General features: G+C 38.4%; 1 protein-coding gene across 1 annotated transcript in view; it reads left to right on the top strand.

Moving 5' to 3' along the window:
- Positions 1-17,821, top strand: part of SERPINI1 (serpin family I member 1) — a 46,686-nt gene extending 28,865 nt beyond the window's left edge. Inside the window, exons 5-9 of the mRNA XM_032192877.1 lie at positions 883-1,087; positions 6,869-6,966; positions 12,927-13,013; positions 14,261-14,350; positions 15,127-17,821. Coding sequence (XP_032048768.1) covers positions 883-1,087; positions 6,869-6,966; positions 12,927-13,013; positions 14,261-14,350; positions 15,127-15,203 — 557 coding nt within the window. The 3' untranslated portion in view covers positions 15,204-17,821. The remainder of the gene's footprint in view (positions 1-882; positions 1,088-6,868; positions 6,967-12,926; positions 13,014-14,260; positions 14,351-15,126) is intronic.
- The last annotated feature ends 7,131 nt before the right edge of the window (positions 17,822-24,952 follow it).

The following is a 24,952-nucleotide window of genomic DNA, read 5'->3' as shown; positions in this document are numbered from 1 at the left end:
ATCTTTTATTACTTTTTAGATATGTTTGGTGCCACGTGGGGAATTTCAGAATGTTTATCCATTATCTCTAAACTCTTTACAACTATGGAGCTATTCCTGCTTCTTGCTAAAGTATTCTTGTGCTGTGTTAAAAAATGAATGGACTGGACATTAGGAAAAATTCCTTGACTGTGAGGGTGGTCAAACACTGGAACAGGCTTCCTAGAGCGGAGGTTGATGCCTGAAGCCTGTCAGTGTTAATGAGTCATTTGTATAATGTCCTCATTAAAATGCTTTAACTTCTGGTTAGCCCTGAAGTGGTGATCAGGTAGTGGGACTTGATGATCTTTGTAGGTATCTTCTAGCTGAACTATTCTGAATAAATATAAAGTCTTAGTTTAAGAATAATGCTTGTTCGTTAATGCTCTAACATGCTTAGGTAAAATACGAGTTCTTTGAACAGCAGAGCTAATGATTGTTTTTAGCTTAAGCCTGAGCTCCAGATGGGTTCTAAAGCACCTAGCATGGGCAGTATTTCACTCATTAATAAATTCTCTTCTGAATTTAAAAAAAAAAACAAAACCTCTACCTGTTTCCATGGAACTCTTGGCAGCTTTAACAACTGTTAGAGTTCTCTGTTCAAATAATGGAAGATAAATAAGTTCAGAGGTATGATTACCTACAAACTGTGATTGCCTAAGCTTACCTTCTTTAAGGAAGTGGAAATTGGGCTCAAATCATATGATGGAGAAACCATTATAAATTTTATGTAGGATCGTGGGTCATCTTTAGCTCCAGTACTTAGTAAACATTGCCTAGTATTAACCTTTTATTTTTTCATTATCTCTGGTGTAGACAGAAGGAAACGCTACTGATAGCATTTTTTTGTGTATTCTCTTGTAGGAGAGTTCAGTGATGGCTCCAATGAAGCAGGTGGTATCTATCAAGTTCTGGAAATACCGTATGAGGGAGATGAAATTAGTATGATGATCGTTCTTTCCAGACAAGAAGTTCCGCTGGTCACACTGGAACCCCTCGTCAAAGCCTCGTTGATTAACGAATGGGCTAACTCAGTGAAAAAGCAAAAAGTGGAAGTATATTTACCAAGGTGAGAATATGCTCTCATGTCAATAAAGGGGAAAGACTGCATTCATTTTGGTTGAAGCAGCGGAAGAGGTAAAACCTGAACATCTTGAGCAAATCTGTAGTTATGTAGCAGCCGAATGAAGGCTGCTGTGACAAGAGAGCCTGAGGGCATTCAGGGTAGAGTGGTGGTAGTTTGAGCAACAAGTGAACACTGCATTTGTGTCCCTTCCAGGTGTGTAAGCTCCTGAAAGGATTACATCATCAGAAATATATTCGCCCTGAATGATGGCTCCCTTTTTATTGCAGAGCTCATTATGTTAACCACTCAATTTAGACGGGAGCCATAGAAATATCGCTAGCCTCTATTAACAAAAGCTAAAATGTTTCATTTGGGTACTAATTAGATTACTATTTGCTGCTAATTTAAAAAGTTCTAATGGTGTGTCTATGTAGACACAAACAGCTGAATGTTGAGAGGTAATTCCAGTCAGTCAATTTTTGTCTTTTTTTATTTATAAGGGCTGATTTCTTTTTTCTTTAGAGCAGTAAAACTTGTTTATTTGTAGACATAAGTTATGTGTTCAGTGGTGTATTTACTCAAATATACCACTTTAGTTCTCTTTCCTTGAATTGTTTCATCTGCCTCTAATTGTTTTTTCCATGCTTACCTTATACTTGTTTACTACTGTGTTGTTGGTTCATAATACTCCTTAAGTGATTCATAATGATTTAATTGAAGCGTTGATATAACAATATGGCACAAGCTTGGTGTGGATTACCCCTACATATTCAGCTTTCTGTGGTGCTGTGCAAAACAGTACATGGAAGAAGAAAAATATAGTGAATTCTTTTAATCACTAAAATAGTTACTGTTTTCATGTGATTTGGAGATTTGGGTTGGTCATATTTGACAAGTAAAGAGCAGGCCAAGAATTCCTGCTTTTTATCAACTTAGTAAAAACCATTCTCAAGGAGCTATCTGCAGCGGAGCACCATAAACCAAGTGCAGCCAGGATAAATTAGGTTGAGATGGACTGGTGCTGTTGGCATGCCCTGATTCCAGCTCAAGATAGAATTCTGCTTCTCTTTAAAGCCATTATGCTTGGAGTCACCGTGAGGGATCAGCAGCATTTTGGGGCTCTGTATCTTTGTCCTGCAGTAAGTGCTCCTTTTTTTTTTTAGTAGTATTTCATTTGAAGAAGGCACAGCAGCGGAGATGCACCGCAGATTTTGTACAGGCTGAGCCTAATGCACAGTCTTGGTGTCTTGTGTTTTTTTTTCACCTGGAGTTTCATTTCCCAGGAGCTGTGAGCAGAGACTCCAGGTTTCTCTGCAGCCAGAATCTCAGACATGAGTTGGAGGTTGAGGTTTTGTGTGGTCATATAACTTCCTTATTTATTCTGTGCCCAACAATTCTTTCCTCAGGCTAGTTTTCATGCATGTCACTCATTTAAGAACCTCAAAGAACTTGGTAAATGTTTTCAAACTGAGGCTATACAGAGGTAAAACAGGTACAACCAGGTGCTGATTACCTTCAGTGTTTTCTGATTATAAGATAGCTCTCATGAGCTTGAAACACCATGCGGTAATACTGCAATTTCCTTATAAAAATTAAAGATTGATTGCATGTTCCCAAGGTGTTGGATTTCCATTAGGGGTTTGGAGGGTATCTGCAGGATTTTTATCAATGCTCTAAATAAAAACTTCATAAATATTTTATGCTCTGACTCAGGAAGGCATGTTATGAAATGTGGCCTGCAGGCTCTGTCCACTGAGAAACTGAAAGCAGCAGTGGAATAAAATTAAATTTTTATATCCTGGAAGATGCTATCCAATTATAAAGTGAACATTTTTTAAACTTATACACTTGTAATAGGGCCTGAACAACTAGCCAAAGCAGAGTTAATCACAACTTCCCAGTTTCTGTCTGCATTATCTGTGTGCAAATGAAATTGCATATTACGCCTCTTAATAGCAAACGAGAGATTTGTACAGAATTGTTAAATTATACTTTCTCATTTTCATTTTCAAATCATTGTTTCCAGCTTAACTCAGACTAAAGTGATCAACAATTTAATCCGTTTTTTCCATAGAAGTGAAACAGACCATGAATCTAATTTACAAAACTAACAATTTATTTGAAGAACACAGGAGGAACTGCTACCTAGTGACAGTACCACAGTCTGCAGATCGCCTCCTAAAGACTGTCCTAGCACGCTTGGCTTTCCACAATGACCTTCCTGCTTTTGTGTTCATTGAAAGAGTCTTAAAAATGCCTGAGATGGTGTTGAAATAAGTTTCTTTGTGTGATTTTTTTTCTATTTCTATCAAAAAATCCAGCCATTATCCCTTTTTAACATGCTGTCTTGAGTTCCCTTCTTATGAGGCCATTCTTACTGTTCTTGGGATGCTATCACAGGAGGTGTAGAACTGCACTGCTGAAATAAATACACACTTAGCCAACGTCTGCAGCTTATCTTTAGCCCTGGACAGAAGGACTTTGCCTGAGAAAGAGCCATAACCTGCCTTGCTCTGCTTGGTTAGAACAGCAGCGTGGTAGGATTATTGTTGTTTGATGTCAGTCTATTAAATTATGCAAGCTAGTTCTACCACCTCAGGACAGCCTTGCTGAAATTCCAGCTGAAAACTTGGAATTGATGTCAGCTAGCAGCTTGGTATTATAGGCCGCTTACTAAGCTGAAATAGTGGTTCAGATCCTGAGGGCCTCTTTTCCAAGCAAGAAATTGTTGATTTCTTGAAATGGAGCTATTCCTCTGCTTCTTGTTCTGCAGAATGCAGTGTATTAGAACAAAACTGAGAACCTGGAATTTCTTGTGCTTTCTCACTCAGAATTTATAGTAATTTTTGAAATTCTAGCCTCTGGGATGAATTGCATTAGACTGTAGTTCACTTCTGCTGTGTAACTAGAAAGTGTGCTCAGTCCCACATGATCCTGAACACCTAAGGACTTCAGTAAAAATTCAGCATTTCAGAAGGGCTGCACAGCCTCGTACAAGATGAAGCTGTCTTTTCTGCCTTGAAAGTCTATAAACTAGAAGAAAGCCTGAAACAATTAGTGCTTTATATAAACCTAAAGTTTCAGGTACACAACAAAGGAGACTGTCAATGACATAAATGTGTAATTTGAATCTAATGCTGATGTAAGTTTTAAATTTGAAAAACATGAAAATATTATCTTTCTCTGCTCAACTCTCCAGAGAGCTGCTTTAGTTTCTCAATCTAATACTACTTCCAAAGCATCTTTCTGTCCTTCATTTCATGTGGGAGTGACCCAAAGATAATGGAAATGAAGGAAAACATCTTTTTGATCAGCTTTTTGGACTGCATTTTACATATAGGAAAGGCTTCACAAAGGAACATTGGGGTGGGGAGCTGAATTCCCATCTTCACTTCTTGTTGTCTTGACTAATAGCGAATGGGCAGTCACTATCCCTTACCACTATTCCTGCTGAGTGCTTCCTAAGGAGGCCTGTGGGAGCTTGTAGCCATGTACGTGTGTGTTGGTGAACCTTCCGGAACTGCTTAGCTCTGAAAGCTCTCCTTTTGACTCAATAAAGCAGTCTTTCCATTTCTTTTCTAGCCCTATGGTGAAAATGTTCCTCGCTTTCCCTTCAGTGGCTGTGCTTTCTTACTTCCATTCAGTCTTTAATGCTCCCAGTTGCAACTTGACTTCTGATACCGAAGTACTGAAATTCACTTCTCATGCTATTTTCAGCATCAGAAACACCTGAAAGATTGTAGGAAAAAGGCCATCTGTTTTGTTACAGGAAACAGATACTGCAGATAACCGTGGGCTGGGGCTAGTATCGTGTAGTTCAGCATTGCCAAAGTCTGGCCATACAGCAAATACCTGGCTTGGGAAATGAGGCTGGGTTGTAGATATTTGAAATGAAAACTGACATCACCGGCTATAAGAAATACGTGGAAATCTAAATATTATTAGAGCTTGTCTATAACTCATTTTAGTATCTGTGAGAAAATAGGGGAGATACTATTTTTGAGTGGTGGCTCATTTAGATTGCTTTTTTGACCACATGAAACTTCTTAATTGTCACAGTTCTGGGCAATCATTCATTAAGAAAAGCTTTCTATTTTTATTTACCTGTAAAAATGCTGCTGTGCTGATGCATTCCGTGCCAGAACACCTGAGAAGCTTCCTCTTGGACATAAATCTTTTGGTCTCCTCTGATTCTTTTGAGAACTGCCAAAACAATAAAACCACAAGTATCAGTTCTGTTTTATTCCAGGCACAGACTGGAATTCATCTGGACAGGTTACATGACCACATGCAGTGCAATCAGTGATTTGTCAAACCTGAACTCCCTCCGGATCTTACTTTAGCTTGCATAAAATCCTTCTCTGAGTAATGATTAACATTTATTCTATCGCGGATCATTATGAATGCACTTGGTGTAAGGAAGGAAGATCCACTTGACTCTTACTGAGTCATCTTTTGATGTCCAGGTTATTCTTTTTCAAGCTGCCAGGGCTTGTACATGCAGACATATCACTCATCCAGCTTTTCATCCGCTGTTCACTGCTCAGATTTCTGGATTATACTTTCTCCTGGAAAGAACATGTTCCTACATGTAATTGAGGAAGCTTAGTCCTGGAGAAAATAAAAAATATATATAGGAAATTGCACAGAAGAATATTTTATTTTCTTTGGATCTAGCGCAGACAAGACCCTTCACTAAAGAGTACAGTGTAATTGCAGAGTTGTTTGTGACTAAAAGGTTTGCTGGAGAAACTAACAATACTGTATGTACTATATATTTTGCTGTACACTTGCTGTAACCAGTCATTGTCAACGTAATTTAAATCTTTAATGCTGTCATTCTACAAAGAACTCACAACTCTGCTCAATTTGTCTCTTGTGTCTGTAGACTTCTGGCACCTTCAGGGCAGGGCTGCCGTTGTATTTTGACACATTTCATTGTTTCTGTAGCTGCCCAGTCTGTTTCTGCCCATCTACAAACCTTCCATCCATTCATTTTATGAATACCAGGCATAAGTTTTTAGAATGTTTGAAAAGTCTTTGCAAATGGAACAAGCTCTTGGTTGAAATCTTGCCCTCAGGATAAATCTCAATTTGTGCTGCCTGCCAGAATAGCAATGTAACCTAGAGCACAGGTTTGCAAGCTAACCCCGAAGTCCCCAAAGTCTTGGCAGGTGATCATCACAAGTGCATTTGCACTAGCAATTATTTTTGTTTTGCATTCATATTCAAAACCCAATTAGAACTTTGCTACAGCAGTAGTTAGACGCAAAGTCAGCAATGCTTTTGTGTTCGTGGTGTTCTATTAGTGTTCATAATTGTTGGTCTTTGCTTAATCTGACTAAATAAAAATGGAGCATCCTTTCCTATTCTTTCTTTGCCAACAGCTGCCTGTGAAGTTTTTACAGTCCTTTGTCTTATTTATTCCATTCTACTGTGTCTACAATTAAATTCAGCTCTTACAGTAAACCTGTTGTGTAAGACGCGAGCGTTTTGCATTTAGATGCTGCATAATTTTGTTCTGAGGTTTTATGGTCAGGGACTGTATGTACCATCAGCATGTTTTTAACTGCTCCTGCATTAGAAAATATTTTTGCTGTGAAAGTAAACTAACTTATTTGTAAGCATTTTTATACAAAGTGTCACTGCTACACAACTAGTGCTGAATCTCCTGCTTTATGTTATTTACCTCAGTCCTTTAATCATCATTAGCTAGAAATTTTAATCTTTAATTTAGGTACTGTTTCCATTCTGATTTTTGCAATTTTCTGTTATGTTCTCCAGGTTCACAGTGGAACAGGAAATTGATCTGAAAGATGTCTTGAAAGGTCTTGGAATTACAGAACTGTTCAGCCATAGCGCTGACCTCACTGCGATGTCGGGTAAGAGGTTCTTGTTTTGTCTTCCAAGATATATGAGGAAGTACTAAAATCATCCGCCTAAAGATAACATTCTATAGAGTTTATCAGTTGTTTTGTTTCTTAAATAAAAACTACAAAAAAGCTGTTAGCAAGTTCTTGATCTCTTGGGATTTGGGGATGATGTATGAGTACTTTCACTGTAGGAGCCGCTGGGGCAGGGAAGCAATCCATCAAGGTGGGAAGGAGTATTTTGACCTGGGAAAGTTAATTCGGGGTGTTTTACAATTGAGTCTTACTAGAAATTTAGAGAGTTCAGTACTATGCAAGAAGCAGATCCACGTTAAAGCAATGTGTGGCTTCAGTGTCTTGATGGCAGATGGGGTTCATGCACCACAGGGGTTGTCATCTTTCATCTCCAGAGGCTATTTGTTCATGGCAATAAGAGCTTTCAGTTCTTGTACAATTAGTCATCTCCCCAGACACCTTCTGTATAGGAGCAGCACAGGAAAGAAAATTCTGAGATAAACAAATGTATGCTGCTTGTCTTCTTCATTATGTTGTCAAGACTATTTTCAGAAGTTGAAATATCCAATATATGTAAAAAAAAAAAAAAAAAAAAAAAATAGTTGGACAGGATATTTTTATGCATTTAATACCTTCTAAAAGGTATGGAAGGGCTTAAAAAAAGGTAATTGAGTGATCTTCATATAAAGTTTCTTCCTTTGTTTGTAAGACAAGTAGCCACACAAGCGGTACATTTAGCATGGTCTGTCCAGACCTGAGGTGTGGCAGACCAGGTCGTTCTCTGTCTAGAAACATGCTACCAGTGTGGGATGATGATGATGGTTCTTGTAATTGATGCTTGTAGACACCTCCCTGTATGTGTTCCTGCCCTATGGGTTGCTTTCTAATCAGCCAGACATTTGCTTAGCTGATGGGAAATAACTGCTGCTAATGGGCTGATCCTGGAAGCAAACACACTGGTGTGGCTTGTTCAAGGTGGTGCTAATGAAGAGGAACCTTCCTATAAAACTGGCAGAAAAATGCTTAACACTTTCATCTCCTTTTCACTTTTAAGTTTGAAATGCTGTTTATAGGCTGTCGTGTAGCCTATCCTGCTGTTTTGCTGCTTTGACTTTTCCTGCAAAATGATGGGAAAAGCTAGAGTTAGCTCATGCAAAAGCAATTTGCATAAATGAATAATGCTTCCCTAAAATCAGTTTTCTGAAGAGAAATACTTCTGATTTCTCTGTTGCCCCAAAGAAAAGTAAGCTTTACAATAACTTCTGGTCTGTGTATGGAAAAAAAATTTATTTGAGGAGAATAGAAAATGCACAGTGCAGGTTTAACTGCAAAGGCAGCTCTTGGCTCTTATTTCATTTAAAATATGCCTAAATATCAGTGAAATATCAACTGTAGCTGAGGTAAGCAGAAAGATTGGAACTTGCTCATGCTTTAATCCATGTGACTAATGGCTTGTTTAAAGTTTTATATTTTTTACAATTGTGCCATATAAAATCAAAATACCATGTTTTGCATAAATGAATTAACTCCTTTACCATTTAAAGAGTAACTTCTTTATTAAATGTAGAGCAGTGTGTGGAGAGAAATCATGAGTTTTACTGTAACATTCTTACCTGTCACTTAATAGAGCACGTGCCACCAGGTAACAAAAAAGGTCTTTGATAAATTAAGAATAAGAATGTTTTTGAAATAATCCTTAATGAAAACCCTACTGTTCATGCTACAGAGACGAATTTTCAAGTAATTAAAATATGGACGATGCTCCGCACTTCTAATTTCCCCAATGTAAAATGGGGATGGGGAAGAAGGAAAGAAAATGATGAAGGAAAATGTTATAAGCTTGCTTTTGCAACTACCTGAATAATGTGTCAGCTAATAAGGAGGTTGAAGCCAGAAATTTACATGCAGTTCAGTGTCAGCCCTCTGGAAAACTTGCCACTTCATGAAACCTTAAATGAAAATATTTGAAGAAAATGTTTGTCTCAACACTTTTTTAATTTGGGAAGAAAATGAGACTTTTTGAGAAATAGTTGCATTTAAAAATACTCTCCTCCCCCTCTCTTGTTGCTGTTGCCTTTGGATTGTTGTCAAGGAAAGCCGTCTGCAGTTTCAACAGCCCTAATCCTGTAATCAGATCCAGGCACAGATTGTTGACTTCAGTGAAACTCTATGTGGGTTTAGTGGATATAAATCAAATTGCAGGATTAGACTGATTTTTCAATATTTATTTTACTTTTTACACTCAATCTGAAAAATGGAAATAGCTGAGTCAGTTTTACCTTCCAGGATGTCTGGATTGTGAGCAACCAAGTAAAGTATTAATCTAGATGCATGCTGTAGATACAGCTCTTGCAGAAATTATTTGTCAATATACGCAGGTGAGTAGGAGGACATTCAAATATCTAGTTTCATGTATTCTGACTCACTTTCAGTAAAAAAAAAATCTTTAACAGATTTGATTTCAATCTCTGATTTTATCAGGTGTTCAAAATAACCAAACCTGGAATTCAGGAATAAACAAATCTGGAAACAGCTTCTTGTATTTGGGGCTTTATAACTTACACAGCATGTGATCTTGCAGCTTGAGTATCTTGGCACCTCTTGGGGCTTACACTTGAACTTGCAAAGTTCCCCTTCTCTTTCAAATGATTACAATATTTTACTGTTGTATAATGCCTTAAATGGCAAATGCTTTTAAACCTCAAGGTGTCGTGCACTGTGGGGACCAGTGAAGTGATTTTAATGACTTGCTCTCCCAATACAATGTAGTTGGAAGGGAACCATCCCAGTAAATGGTTCTTCAAAGTCTTGGCTGAGGAAGGTATCATTTTTCTGGGGCAACCTAAGCTGAAAAAGCCAATAAATATGCATGCTTAAAAATGAGACTTGCAGAGCAACCAGTTGGCAACTCTGAGTAGGAGTTTGCAAGCATATGGAGTGTAGTGACAAATGAAATGTGATGCTAACAGAGTCATGTACATTAGAAGTAAGCCTCCTACACATTAATGGGTATCTAGGCTAGGGTCCTGCAGAAGGCTTACCCTGACACCAAATCTGCATGGGTCTTTTCTGAGGTGATAGCGGTCAAATCACCTCTGTGAAAATCTGTATTCAAAGAAGGTGCTGGAGAAAAATGGCATGATAGTAGATACTCAGGTAAGCCCCACCTCTTCCACAGCTGAAATCATAAGGGAAAGATATAATGTTGTATATGATAAAGTACTGCAGGCAGTGACTTGACAATCACGGAGTACAGCAAGGAAGGATGTCTGAATACCAGGTGACAACATTATCCTCCCATATGGAAACAGATTTGCTTCAGGGAGAGATAAATGAGAGGGATGAGATGGTGGCAATATAAAGAAAATAGTCTAGAGAAGGTAAACTGGATGTGGAATTGCTATTTTCACCATCCAAGGACAAAGATATCTATTGGAGTGAAAGACAAGAAATTGAAACTAAATAAAGTACCCCTCTTGTGGAAAACTTAACCACGGAGATCTTTGGATATAGTTTGAGGTCATGAGGTTGATAGGATTTAAAAAAAACAATCCTATTTTCAGGGCAATCAAAGCTATTCATACTATGTTGATTAGACACTCTATACATCCTGTGGATTAGAAACTTGGTTTAGGTTATAAGGCATGTGCTGAGTAAGAGGAGGTTTTTCTCTCGGGTAAATTATGCAGTAGTGTTTGTCTGAGACTTTTATCAGGTACTGAAGCAACAATAAGGCTATAGCTGGAGTAGTGCACTAGATCAGGTGGAGATATCAGTCTCATCTTCCATGGAACTTGTGTTCCTGTTAACAATATATTACATTTCTATCCACAGATCCAGAATACCCTTATAACTAGGCTTGTTTTTATAGCTGATGGTAAATATTAGCGATGTTTGTGTTGGCTGAGTTAAGGCCCTATTTCGTAACACTCAATAAGCTCATTAGATGGAAACCGATCTCATAAGGTGCTAAGTGTTCTGCCTAGAAATATACCTCAGAGTAACGTAAGTGCCATGCTATGTGGAGTCAAACATACAGGACGAAAATGGGGAGTGTTGCTGTGAATATTACAGGCCACAGGAACAGGCTAAGTACCGTAATAAAAACCATGATTGAAATGGGTGATTAGGGTAAGTGTCAAAGTCTTTGTCTAATAAACGTAAATATTTATTTGGGTTGAAGATAAGCTCTGAAACAGCATTTTTCTCTGAAGGTTGCAGAGTTTGTTTTCTTCTGGTATGTGTTGTATATAAGCTTAAGTGCTCAATAGAGCAGCGGAATGGTCTTGAGCAAGGATAGCAAAATGCAGCTGCCTGGAATGAAGAAATGGGCAGAACTGACCAACACGCTTACCAGGAATCCTGTTAACTGACATGTTCACAAAGTCAGTGCACACAATGCAAGATGTGCAATAGAAATCAGATTTGCAGGGGTCTGTCACCCTCTTTTGCCTGGTCTATCTGGAAATGTTCTTGCACATCCAGGGCTTGTTCTAAAATGGTTTGGGGAAACTTTGGTCTTAATGCATTTGTAAGAATGGAAGCTTTAGGGGATGGCAATTAAGCACCTGATCCGAGTGTTCAGCTGTTTTTACAGATAGCACTCAGGGCTTGGAAGGGCTGTTAGTGTTGGGATGTAAGCACAGTTTTCAGGTGGTGTTTCCCTTAACAGAAATGAGTTAAGGAGAGTTACAGACACAAATGCTGGGGGGATTGTGCTTAGTTTTCAAGATAATTGGATGCTGCACGTCCCACGTTTTACAGCAGCAATGGAAATTTTATCCTAGCTCTCAACATCTGAAGGCTTGGATCTGATGCCTAGAATTGCTAATATTAGCAATCTAGTGTGTTTTACTAGATACAGTCTCAAAGGGGATCATCTGGGGCTTTTGGTGGAGAGTTTTAAGTTAAGCAGCTGAACTATGAGGTCTAGTTCACTCTTATGTATGTAGCAGAAGTGAGACCTGCCAGGAGAGACATTTTAAACTATTGTCTCTTGTGGTTTTGGTTCGTGTTAGTATTACATCTGCCGGCTGTAGCTGTGCAAGCCAAAAAAAATGAATAATAATTAGAAGAAAATAGTCCCAGCCTTTCCCCTCTTACTCAGTCTTCAGCTCGAATTCTGGCATTGAAGGATCAGAAATGCAAAATGGCATCGCTGTCTCACTGGGGTGGTTAGATTAGATTTTCATGGCTGTGTAACTCCCTGTTGAGAAAGCTTTTATTCCTTTCCTAACTGCCAGTTGTGCTCTGTCATTACTGTGCGTTTTATGCAGGTACAATAAATGTATATCTAATCCTCATTATGTCGTACTGATGAAACTTAGTCAAACTGATTAAATGGTGTAATGTATTGCTTCCTGCAAGGTGCTGACTATTTCAATAGGTCTGATCACTTAGACACCGAAGAAAAGTAATGAAACATCCACTGACTTAAGCAGGAGTAGGCTTGGACCTGAATTAAAATACTGGGAAAGAAGGATGGAAAACAAGACTGAAAAAAATCATTTTTCTGGTGATTTTTATTGCAGTAAATAAATTTAAAAGAAACTGAAGATTTGTAATGGCAAGAAAGAAAATACCTGTTTTTTTCCCCCAGACAAAGTCTTTCTCTATAATTATTTGTATTACAGTGTCATAAACCCTTTCCCCAGTAATTACATTCAAAATCTTGAATGCAAGGATTGTCTTTTACTCTGTTTTGTTCGTGCTCTAGGTATTGCCATGCTATTCTAATACATATAGGGTAGAAGAGCACTAGGGTCTTGAACAAGGTAAAGGGGCCTGTTAAAGGCGATGGCAGAAGGTATTGTAATGCAAGTCCTACATACAACGTTCTTATCATTCCCTACTTGGTATAGAGGGTGGATAATAGTGCTAGGGTTTGGGGCTGTGTTTTTTCCTAAATGCTTCATTTTTATTGAGCTGCTTGAAATATATTTCTTTTTCCTCTCCAGATAACAAAGAACTTTACCTGGCAAAGGCATTTCACAAGGCTTTCCTAGAAGTTAATGAGGAAGGATCAGAAGCTGCTGCTGCCTCAGGTACCTGACTGAAAAGCAGAACGAATTCAAATGCTGAGTTATTCTGTGTTAATTAATATTTTAAAACTGACTTGCTGGAAAGCCAGGAAAGCTAAATAGCATGTAGCATGGAGGCAGAGCACAGCAACTATATTCCTCATCAGAAGAGAAATTTGGAAACAAGTGTTAGCGTTTTCTTATCATGGTGTGTTTCACAAAGTTTGGAGCATCCTGTGAAAAACCTTCAGTATTTTGCTTATGAGTGTTGGGGGTAGGGGAGACAGACTGCAGATTGTATCTTCATGGAACTTGAGCATTCATAAACATTCATAAATTTTGATCTGCTAATTAAGAATGGTTGAAAGCATTTGATCTAGAGTAGTTAGGAGCTGAGAGTTGTTGCAATTGCATTTTGAGCTCATTTACAGAGAAGCAAGATGGGAAGTGATGAATGAAAAAAAAAAAAAAAAAAGCTCTCCAGTATTACTCCTAGGAGCCCAGGTTGTTAGTTTACGTGAAAATAAGTTCCATTTCATATCATTACCTGGTTTCTAATTGCCTCAACTCCTACCTTTCTTTGAGGAAGGGAAAAATGACTGACTTGCTGATGAATATTAGAAACTGTTCTAGATTGTAACATTAACATGGACAGGGATTACTGTCATGCATGAGTCTTCATTGTCAGTGCAGTGAAACTGTAAAAATAAATGAAACATTGGGAGATAATGCCCTGGAGAAATCCATGCATCACCAAATAAAAATAACGAAGAGCAAAATTCTGTACAACTCCCACTTAATTTTACCCTCAACCTTTGCATTGTTTAAAGATGCAAGTGAAGCTAGAAGCTGCAAGATCAGCCCGTTTAGTTTTATTCTCTGTAGCTGTTAAGGGTTACCTTTTCCTATCAAAGGCAGGCTAGAAGCTGTTTAAAAGAGGTCAGGAGTGCTGTCTAACATAATGCATTTTCTTTCTACAAGTAAGCAGGTTTCATAATTTCTCTTAAGGTTCTGCATCTTAAATCATAAACTGTTCCCTCAGCCTGGGAAATTGTACCACTTCATTCCTAACATTTCTTAAAGCACAACTAGGCATGCAATTATTATGGAGGTCATTTTAATTTTTGGTTAGATTGCACAATTTCTTGGTGACATTCAGTGCTGGGGTTTGGTACTTCAGTGTCTTCTCATCAGCCTTACAAGTATCTTTCCTGAAGAGCAGGAGTGAATGTGCAGTGATGCTTCAGTTGACTATGTCCTTTCTCCTTTAGGAATGATTGCAATTAGCAGAATGGCAGTGCTGTATCCCCAAGTCATAGTTGATCATCCCTTTTTCTTTTTGGTCAGGAACAGAAGAACAGGTGAGATTTTTTTCACTCTTCTACATCTTTCACCAGTGTATCACCAGGGTTACAAAAGCAAATAACATATTTTGATCAACAAATTGTCCTTGTATTACAAATTTTCCTCAAATTGTATTGGAATTCCTAACATTGAAAGATTGAGTCTACGTCCACTTCATGTCTCTCCAAATACAAAACTGAAATTTGGATCATGAAAAATACTCAGCTCAGTGATTAAAAGCCCCAGGGAATAAAAATTCACCATTTTTATCAGAATGCAATGTTACTGCCCTGAATAACCATAATCACTGTATTCCGTAAGAGCTTCGCTGTGGGAAGAGCTGTGCTCCTAGTACTGAGTGTTTTACATAATGGACATATATTACAGCTATGAATAATTCTGTTGTGCTCTTGAAATATTCTGTGGCAGGCAAGAGATGAGAACAGCATTCACTAGCAAAATGGGCAACGATTCAGTTAATTCCTTAGTTTCATATTTGTAAGTTGTCTTAATGCTGTGGTTGTGGCTGGGTGTCAAAATGTTACTGTGCAGCAGCTGACTGTCAGATGGATCTGTGTTCAGTGCCTTACCTGCTCTGCAAGCAAGCCAGGGAACTCTGTAATGGTTACCCTGATTCTCAAGAATATCCAAAGTGTTTGTGATTGATTCCTGTTTTCAAAAATTGTGGACCACACAGTCTAGAAGTCAGTACCAGTAATTCACCATCATATAACGTCAACATTTCCTTTTAGTTCTAACATCATTCCTTCCCCTCTCTTTTTCCCTTTTCCAGGTACTGTGTTATTCATGGGGAGGGTAATGCACCCTGAAGCAATGAATACGAGTGGCCACGACTTTGAAGAGCTTTAACTACTGCCAGCTACCAAAATGAGGAAAAAAGCACATGAAGTTTGAAGCTAATGTATTTAAGGTTTGCTGTGTTTTCCCCCAAGATACTGTTTAAAATGCTTTCAGATCTGTGTGCAAGTCAAGTTTCCAGAGGAAAGTTCACAGTATTAAAATAATGGTTCTGTTTGTCATTGTGATTGCTGTGTCCTTAAAATAAAACTGTGTACATGTCAACAACTGTTTCTTGTTCTAGTGAATTGTAAAGCAACAAACTTGCAAATCCATAATTCCTAAATTTTTCACAGTCCAAAGACTGACTGGATCAATGATAAAGGAGCAGAATGTGTGCAGCTCTGAATAATGAAATGGCAAACCTTGATGATAACTTACAGTTGAAGAACTACATCTGGAAAATGTAATCTCTTCTTGTAATAGTAAACAGACTGCGGTATGCTGTCTCATCAAAGTTAATGGGAAAAGATTAAGCCTAATGGATTCTAAGATAACTGTGGTTGACTTTTTGTGTGAACTCCCACATGTGATTCTGAAATGTTGCTTTTATGAATGCTCCTGCATGCGATTCTGCGATTCACCTTCCATAAATGTTGATGCCAATAAAATTTGATCGCATGATTATTTGAACCTAGTCAGTATAGAATAGCTATGTATGTGACTGAAGTAAAAATAGGTGAAGTCATGTTATTTGTGTGAACACTTTTTTATTTTTCCACAAAAGTAGATGTTCTACTTTTAACCTGAGCTTTACAGTATCTCACTTCAGTGATCTAGAACAATCTTTCTCAATACTTATTTTCTTAATTTTAAGTGTATAAAGATGTCTAAAGATGTTCAGTTCATGAATGTCTAAAGGAACAGCATAGTCCTTATCGTTCCCTAACTTTTTATTGAGGACAAACAGTCAGAGGAAAATGACACATACCACAAGTAAATGTTAGCCTGGAATTAGCTGCTCTTTCCATTTGCAAGAAGTACCAGCGATCACTAGACAGGCATGTAATTATTTCTTCCCTTATTGCAAAAAATATGAGATGAACAGAAGTTATTAAAAAGGTGAGAGAATAGGAGAAAAGGGAGGAGCTCTCGAAACAGATGATAAATACAGACTTGTAGATAAATGGGGTTTTCAGACAATAGAAGTTTTATTTTGAATTCTATGGGAACAAATGCACATTGGCTGATTTTAACTTACAGGCCTCTTAGGCATGCATTCAGTTTAAAACAGCATAGATACTGCTCATAAAGTTACTCATGCAAGGAGAACTTCCCAAGTTTGGCACGTGGTTCACTTTTTTTACCCTGCTGGTGCAAATCCCACAGGTCAGGCTGCGAAGTGATGTGTGCAATCCACAGAGGCTGGGTGTGCTGCCTTAGAGGGCGTTTGAGCACACCAAGTCCTGCCTTCTTGGACTGTTTTGTTCTATTGCAAAGAGGAAAAATGAAAAATAAAATGAAGCTCCTGCTTCTTCTGCACTGTTCTCCCGTTTGGTATAGCCCTTAGTGTCTTATAGTCTAGACTTGATAAGAATTTTTTTGTATTAAAATTTAGACAAATTATAATCTTAGTTCTGTATAGTTAAAAATGTACCTAGAAGCATTCCTTCTTCCTCCGAAGAAAGAGAAGGCTAATTTTACCAAGGTGTAGAACTAGTCTCAATGCACTTAAATCCAGCTCCTTTGACACTGTTAGAGAAGGGCTGGATCTTCATGTTTAGATGATTTCACAGAAACCACCTAACGTCTGTAAAAGTGACCCCACGTGGTAAAGATCCGTGTTTTTAACCTCAGCGGGAGCCTGAGTTTTATGCTGTTACATTTTTTCAGGCTAATTTTTGAGGTGCTCACTGAAGTGGAAAAACATGAGAAAGATAACTCAGTGAAGTTTATTCCCAGTGCAGTGAAAGATCTTTCTGACCAATTCTGTGTTGTTTTTTTTTTTTTTTTCTGTATTAGTTCCTTGCAGTGTAGATGCTCCTTACCAAGGGAAAGACTTTGAAGATAGACTTGAACTAAAGCTATGGAATTATGGAAGGACAACTGCCAGTCAGAAGTATTTATAGAGGATATCAGGCAAGTGCACAGACTTCCCTAGCAGTTAGAAGACCATAGGTACTGAGAGGAATTATGTTTCTCATGTGCTAAGTCTTATTCTGAGAATTGTCTCTGTGGGCATATTGGAAAGCAAGCAGAAACAGAGGTGCAAGCACTAGTTATTTCACTTGATACTCACCTAGTCCTTACAGGTGCAAAACAGCCATTTCATGTTTCTTGAGAATCAAGAATTATCTGGTTTTCAGTAACAAGAGTGGGTTTTTCACTAAGTTATGCACAATTGTTAGTCGTACACCACAAGAGCAGCTCTCAAACAATACTGTTTTTCAGTAGTAATATCTTAAGTATTGTTACCAGTTTACTGAGGTGTATGAATACTATTACATTGTGGTTTTAATCTAGATTTTGTATGTTCTTTTCAAAGATGCTATTGCTTCTGAGACGAAATTAGCAAAATACTTTGTCTTTCTGTTTTTATGGTAAGGGGAATTCCACAATAGTATTTCATATGTTGAGTTTAGGTGTGTGGTCTTCTTAAAAAATAAATTTGTATTTTGTGTTGGGGGCTATATCAGAAAATAAATTACTGAAACTTCTGTAGTTGTGCTGTGTAAGTGACCCATGATGTGAGTGTCTACTGAGATCCTTCTGTGAAACACATCGAGTTTAAACACAAGATGCGGTTCCCTAATGTTGTTGTCATCTGTCCTTCTTGCATACATTTACTGGAGTCCAGCTGGAAATGTTTTTCAGAGCTTCAGTTCAAGAGACTATTTTTCCTGCAAGTCCTTTTAGTAGCGGTGCTGTGACCTGAGAATGACTGAAAAAACCACCAAACACAACCACCACTTCCCAGGTGCACAGAAGAGACTGAAAGGTTATTGAAAATGGCAGAGCAAGTTGTTGCTTAGTACAATCACACATGTACTTAATGGGGGGCTAGACTGACATTTTTTGAAAGCCAGTCAGTTTCTGGCTGTGGTTTTCTATTAGATGCTAAGCGCTTTTCATTTGCTGTAGTCTCAAAGTCTGTAGTTAAATTACAGTAAGGATCATGGCTTGCATTTTTTGCTTGATTCACCCCACTGCAGTTTCACAGCAAATGCACAAGTATAAAACTGGACTTATGTGGTACTGAGAGAAGTACGTGATACTACTCAAATGAGATCTTTGTGTTGTACAGGTAACAGCAAAAGATTTGGTCAAAGCTTTTGTGGGTAATTTTTCAATGATGGACAGGAGAAACCACAAGATGTCACTCTATCCTAAGAAGCCAACAAGTACTTTCTCATAGGGCAGTAATCCTAGGGGAATGTTGGAAAGCTGAATACATCCTGAATGAGGTTCGAGTGTATGTAGGTCTTGGTAAAATCAATGGGTTGTGTTTGAGAGCGTAATTAACCACTGCCTGAGGTTAATGATTGGAAGAAAAAGCAACTTAGAAGCTCTTCTCTGATTCTTGATAAAAGATTGCTAGATAAAATCCATTCTTCATAGGGGTGTTTTTGTCCTGTTCATAGTCTGGATGATAAATGTTTTTCAACCCATTTTGATGAACCACAGTAGAGCTGTACTGTGCTTATTTCCGAGCCGTAAGTGCTACAATAGGAGACATTTCCTTAACTATGGAATTTTCTTAACTAGAGGAATGGCAGGGTTGAAGTCATTGATGCACTGATCCTACTATTCCGTTGTTTTCATTTGCTTACCTCTGTTATCTCCCCTTTCCTTTGCTGCCTTGTGTACCACCACTAGAATTTCCATGTGAGCAGATTCCCGGTGTATTCTCCCATTGTACAGTGAAATTGCACCAGTGTAAGGTGTTGTCCTCTCTTCCTGGGGAGGAAGCAATATTTTCCCTACAAGAATTTTCTAAAAAAGAATACCAGGCATACTCCAAAAGCTGTGTTTACAAGCTAATTCTCATGTTGTTTCCATCCATTTTAATGAACAATCTTTGCATTTGTCCCCGCTGCGGGAAATGGAAATAGATTTTATTAAAAGCATGGTGCCAAGGAGGAGGAAAACCATACCTTAGTAATTCAGCTAGTACCAGCAAGAAGTGAATTCGCTTCCCCCGTGAACTCTGCATCCACTGATGTGGTTGATGAGGAATTGTAGATTATTTTAGCTTGTGAAACTGTCTGCAGTCTCTGAGCATTTTGGATCAAGCTGCAGTAGTTACAGGGGTCCAGACAAAATGAAAACTGTTTGCTTACTGGGGACCTTTAGTAATTGGTTCAATAGTTTGTCTTCAGCTTCCAGCTGGCATTGGTTAAGGAATATAAAACAAAGTTAGACATGGAAAACCATTTGCAATACACAAACACAGCAGTACTATGTAACTTGTGAACAACACTATATATGTTACCCCCAGCTACTGGGGCTTCTCAAGTGACATTCTCTATATAGGGCTGCTCTTCCAACCACACTGATATGAACATTTTTCATTTCACAGAAGTAATTAGAAGTCGTGGACCAATTGTTTGAGGCAGTAGTCAAACAAAACAAAATATAGACACAAGTCCTGTAACAAAATGCATTTTAAATTGCAGTTTGTAGACACCAGGACATTATAGTAGTCAAGGCTGTAAGGCTAGTGAGGGATAGCAAACTTAACTCACAGCCACCCTGGCAGGTAGGTAAAGGGAGAAAGGCAGTGAAGATAAATGTTATCCAAGCAATAGGTGACACACTCACTATTTTAAAAATTGTTTAGATGTTTTCAAAGCACTTTACAAATGCAGCCTCAAGATTCTGTTAATGACTGCATCTGGAAGTCAGGCAGCTAATCATTCAAAAGCAGAAGCAGAGCAAAGCTTAAGATGTTGGCAGCTGTTGCTAAAAAGTGAAGTATGCAAACGTCTTCACAGCACTGTCCACTCTCCACTATGATAAAATAGTCTGAAAGATTTTTTCTTAATGATGTGCTTGCAGTGCTGTGTTCTGGAAACTAATCTGGCAAATAGTAGTGAAATTCTAAGTCTACGAGGACCTGGCTGAGGAAAAAGATTGAAATCATTCCTGCAGCTGGGGAATTTAGCCTGAGTTGCCTGAGTTTTTATCTTTGCAGCCACACTGAATCTTGACATAAACGACTTTTCAGATCTGACCAGTGCTTTGCTGCTGAGAAGTTGTTTTACCATCTAGCTCTCATAAACACACATCTTCTGTTCCTTATGGAAGAGACATCTTTTGGACAAACTGAAGGAAAAATGGTTTTGAATTTGTGTAGAAGTGCTTTTAAGTAAAGAAGAAAAAATACACGAATAAAATCTGGTTTGTATCTAAATCACATTTTTCATGCTTTCATTAGGTGATTGGAATTGGCCATGGAAAAATCCTGTTTTTTCTTTCAAAAGTATTTGTTTAGATGGGCTTCAACCATTAATTCAACTACTCAAATGCTACCAAATGCACTTCCATCCAATCATAGTTCAACATTTTTATTTTATTTGCATGTATTTGTTAAGATCGGTGTTTTAGAACCAAGCAACTTGTAACAACACACTGTTTACAAGTGGTAACTGTATGAAAGAAGTATGCCAAAACATGCCAAGAAATACAAGATATCAAAGTCCATCTTTCCCTGAGTCATGTAAGGATCATGGGCTAGACAATGCCAGGTATTACCAGTCACCAACAATCCTACACAAGAAGTCTCTCTGAGGCTTTTTATATATGCTTTGTAAATAGCATATTTCTAAAAGTAACATTGAGAAAGCTGCTCTAGTTCGACAAATTAACAGAATTTCTCTGTTTCATTACAAGAGAAATATTGGTCTGAAAAATTCATTAGGTCTTCTGGGAAATGGTCTCTTTGGGCCAAGCTGCAGCTTGGAATTAGCAGAGTGTGGAGGCGGTTCCATCCTCCAGGAGCAGGACTGCCTAAAACTCTTCTGCCAGCTCTGAACCAAGGATACGTCTTCATCATCTGAGCTGCTGTTAAAAACCTCATTGAAATTCACAGGTTAAAGCAACCACCTCTAATGTTGCTCCCACCAGCCTTGCATATGTCCCTCCATTGATTTTTTCCTCTACAGAATTTTCATCTTGGTCTAATCAGTGTAGAGTTTATAGGCTCGATTCAGAGTTTTTGAACATGAATTATTTGTCAATCATCGCGATATTTTAGTGCTATAGTGCTACAGTTACGCAAGCAGAACAGGCCAATCTTGAATACTTTTAATTCATTTATTTTCCAGTTTTTCCAACTGTAATGTATATATATCTATGGAACAAAGTGTTCTGCAGAAGTGATGTGTTGATTTGTGACCTTCTGAATCGTGATACACGTTGGACAGAGTAAAGTAGCCTTGTATCAAGCACTTTAAAAGCTGAGGACATTACCAGCTTTCCCCTTCACTGTGATCATTACAACAAGGTAGGTAAAACAATCCCAAGAGACCACGTATAGTTAGTTACCTCTGAGCAGAAATTAAGGAAAGTCTAGTTCCATGATGTTAATTATTTAAATCAAGTAAACAGTCGCGTACTGTCCAAAACAACAACAAAGAACATCATAGAAAGCTAACTTTAAACAAAGCCATCTGGAGATCCAAATCCTTCTGTAGTCCATTAAAAAAAAATGCCATTAGTTTCCGTCAGTTTGGGATCACTTGCAGGTTTCTGTCAGGCCCTGATGTATGAGTACAGAGAACCAGGTGGGAAGTGATAGAGCTCTAATTTTGAATAATTAGTAAGAACGTGATTTTTGACCAATTATTGCAAATATGACGTCAGGCCACATACCTGAAAATGCAAAATGGACTTGTAATCAGTGTTTCTACCAAAAAAAAAAAAAAATAATAAATAAATAAATAAAAAGACTATAAGCATGAAAGTTTTAGAATTTATAAAAGTATATTTTGGGTGCAAATACTGTTGCTATTATTATACTATTATGTTATAATAAGTAATCAAAACCTAACCTAAGTATATTTACATGAAACCGTAAGATAATACAGCACAAAATAGTCAAGCTATTCTGCGCTTTTTGGAGGACTTCTTTTTGGTGCAGGGTGCATGTAATAGAATAAAAATAGGTTGTTTGCCTCTCCTCCTTTCTCGTTAACTGTTCAGGGAGTCTAACTTAGCTAGATGCCTTTCCTTGGGTCCCTGAAATTAAATGAGATAAATTCAGGCCTCTTGGGACTCCTGGCAGTGCATTCTTGTTGCTACAGCCATTGCACAGAGAATTCACAAGTGATAATAAATAGACAAATGAAGGCAAAGGGTGCTGGGGAAACAAAGGGATATCAGTGCTTATGTTGGGCAGTGGCAAAGCTCAGCAGCCACCCAGCCACTCTCAGTGCAGAGAGCCCTGGAGAGGAGTCGTGACCCTCATTTGAGGAGCTGGCAGCAATCACTCCTTCATATGCTGCCTGTGTATTATTTTGCATGTATTTTCTGGATACAGCAACTTGTAAGTAGATTTATTGGCAGTGCACTGAGAAGTAGCTTTAGGACAAGTTAATTTGGGCTCTCTTGGCCTTGATAACACCTGCTTAAAATATGATTCCTTCTATGAATGACAAGAATACAGAGATTGTATTATGATAGCTCCCTGACAAGTGACTTCAAAAAACAACATAGAAGGCTATTTTTCAGGAGGGCCATTAACCATCTGGCAGCCCATTTTCCACCCTCCTTCATTGTAAGCATAATAATCTGAGCAGCATTCAAGAACAAGACAGATCAAAGTCTGCTGTTTCCACGGAAGATGCATCCTGGCAACTCTGTAAACAAAGTTTTTCAAGTGGGAAACATGCTTTACCTTTATTTACCTTCAGTGCTGTAAGGCCAGCTTATTCTTTAGGTTTTCTGTATGAAACATTTTTTTTAAATGGCTTTGGTATAATGTCCTGGGGGCTGGAAAGGAAGAACCCTAGTGGTTTGGCACATGGGTTAAGATCCCTGCCCTTTTTAACTCCCGTGGTGTCTTCCTAAGACTGCAAATGGGAACAATAACGATGCTGTAAATTGCAGGTCCTAAAACAAGAGGCAGACTGATGTGCAGGTACCCCCTGTGTCCTGAGCTACCGCCCCCATCCCTGAATCACCATGCTGGCCCAAAGTGTTGATGGATTTATGTGGTAGGGAAATTCAGTGCAGAATCAAAGCATTTGAAAACAAGTCAACAAATACGAAGCATTTGCGAGCAGCAGCTGATGTTCCCTCAGAGATCTAACGTGTGATTTCTATAATCATAAAGAAATATTTAATTTTGTTTGCTTAAACCAAGCAGTGTTTTGCTGTGAGCATTAATCATCTGGTGTCGCACAATGGCACACTGACTGTCACACATTGAATCACATCTCCTGCAGCACTGTTATGAATATTCTGGACGTACTCCACAGCTGTAGAAAGAAGTGCTTCATGCCTTGCTAGCTATAGAGCAAACACACTCTTGCTGCTTCATTTTGTATTCAGAAGCTCTACAAAACAGGAAAGGCAGCATGCAAAATGAGGAGGAATGTTATTGAAGCTCAGCTGCTGATCTTTCACAATTTGACTGCAAAAACTCAGGGGTCTGAATGGATAAAAAATTACAAGTACCAGTAGAAACGTTAAGCTACCCTAATCAACAGAATTGCACCTAGTCACATTTTTTAATAAGATTTGTTTGCCTGACCATGCAACAACTCCACATAAGGTTTCCTGCTGAAGGCAGGGCACCTTCCCCCAGTGCAAGTCAAGGAGAAAAGGAATTTCATGTTCTCCAACTGCTGAAATACCACACAGAACTGGCAGAGCAAGGCAAAGGGGAGATTGGCGTCCTGTAACACCAACGCTTGGGCAGAAAGGCAGTGTTAGGTGCAGTAGCGGAAGGTACCCTATTCAACTGGAGATACTTTAAGGTCTTCTTGTCTTTTGAACGAACATACGAGTCAAGAATGCCTTCTCTACAAAGTCAGTAGACCTGTTTTAAATTTGATAATTATATTTGTGTTTTGTGAATGCGAAATGCTTGTTGCTCAGAGTCCCCCATTTGGTGAGGCCAGCACTCACACCTGCATAGCAGCAGGTACAAACACACAGCTGAGGGACAAAGCCATGGAAAATCAGTCCAAGGAACTCTTAACTACTCCCAGTACTGCCGAAACAGTGGAGCAGAGCAGTGTCTCCTCAGTGCCAGAGAACAGAGATGTAGCCCTCAGGACGTGAATATTCTCCTTTCTTCCCAAGTTTCTTGTGCCTTTGTGAAGTTTTTATGATCATGTGATACGGCAAATGCATTCTCTGACTTCAAGCAGAAACACATTTTCATTACATTTCATCTCTCTTGGCAGGACGTGCCAGTTTCTAGCTACAGTGTGTCTGTGTCCTTCCTATAAAATAAGCACTGAAGGGAAATAATGCTCTTTCTGCTTGCTTGTAACACGAGGCTGCCATTTTTTTCAAACTGAAAGCAATTGGGAGCAAATTATTTGGATTTCCTGAGAAAAGTTGCATGAACAATACATCTTCAATAAAAATAGATGGCACTTCACTGTTCTTTTCCCCATGATTGTAGGAGGCCCTGCTTTCTGTTTTCAGCTAGAAAACATCTTTATTATGCTTGCAGACAGTGAATAATAACAAGATTTTCATTTGAACTACTTTTTTTTTTTTTTTTGGCAATAAGACTTGTGGAAAGAACAGGGATAAAAAAAATCAGAGATGTCAGGAAACAAGTTCCGCCTGTAAATACACATTCA

The sequence above is a fragment of the Aythya fuligula genome, chromosome 9 (assembly GCF_009819795.1).
Source record: "Aythya fuligula isolate bAytFul2 chromosome 9, bAytFul2.pri, whole genome shotgun sequence".
Lineage (NCBI taxonomy): Eukaryota > Metazoa > Chordata > Aves > Anseriformes > Anatidae > Aythya > Aythya fuligula.
This window is presented reverse-complemented; position numbering and strand designations above follow the sequence as displayed.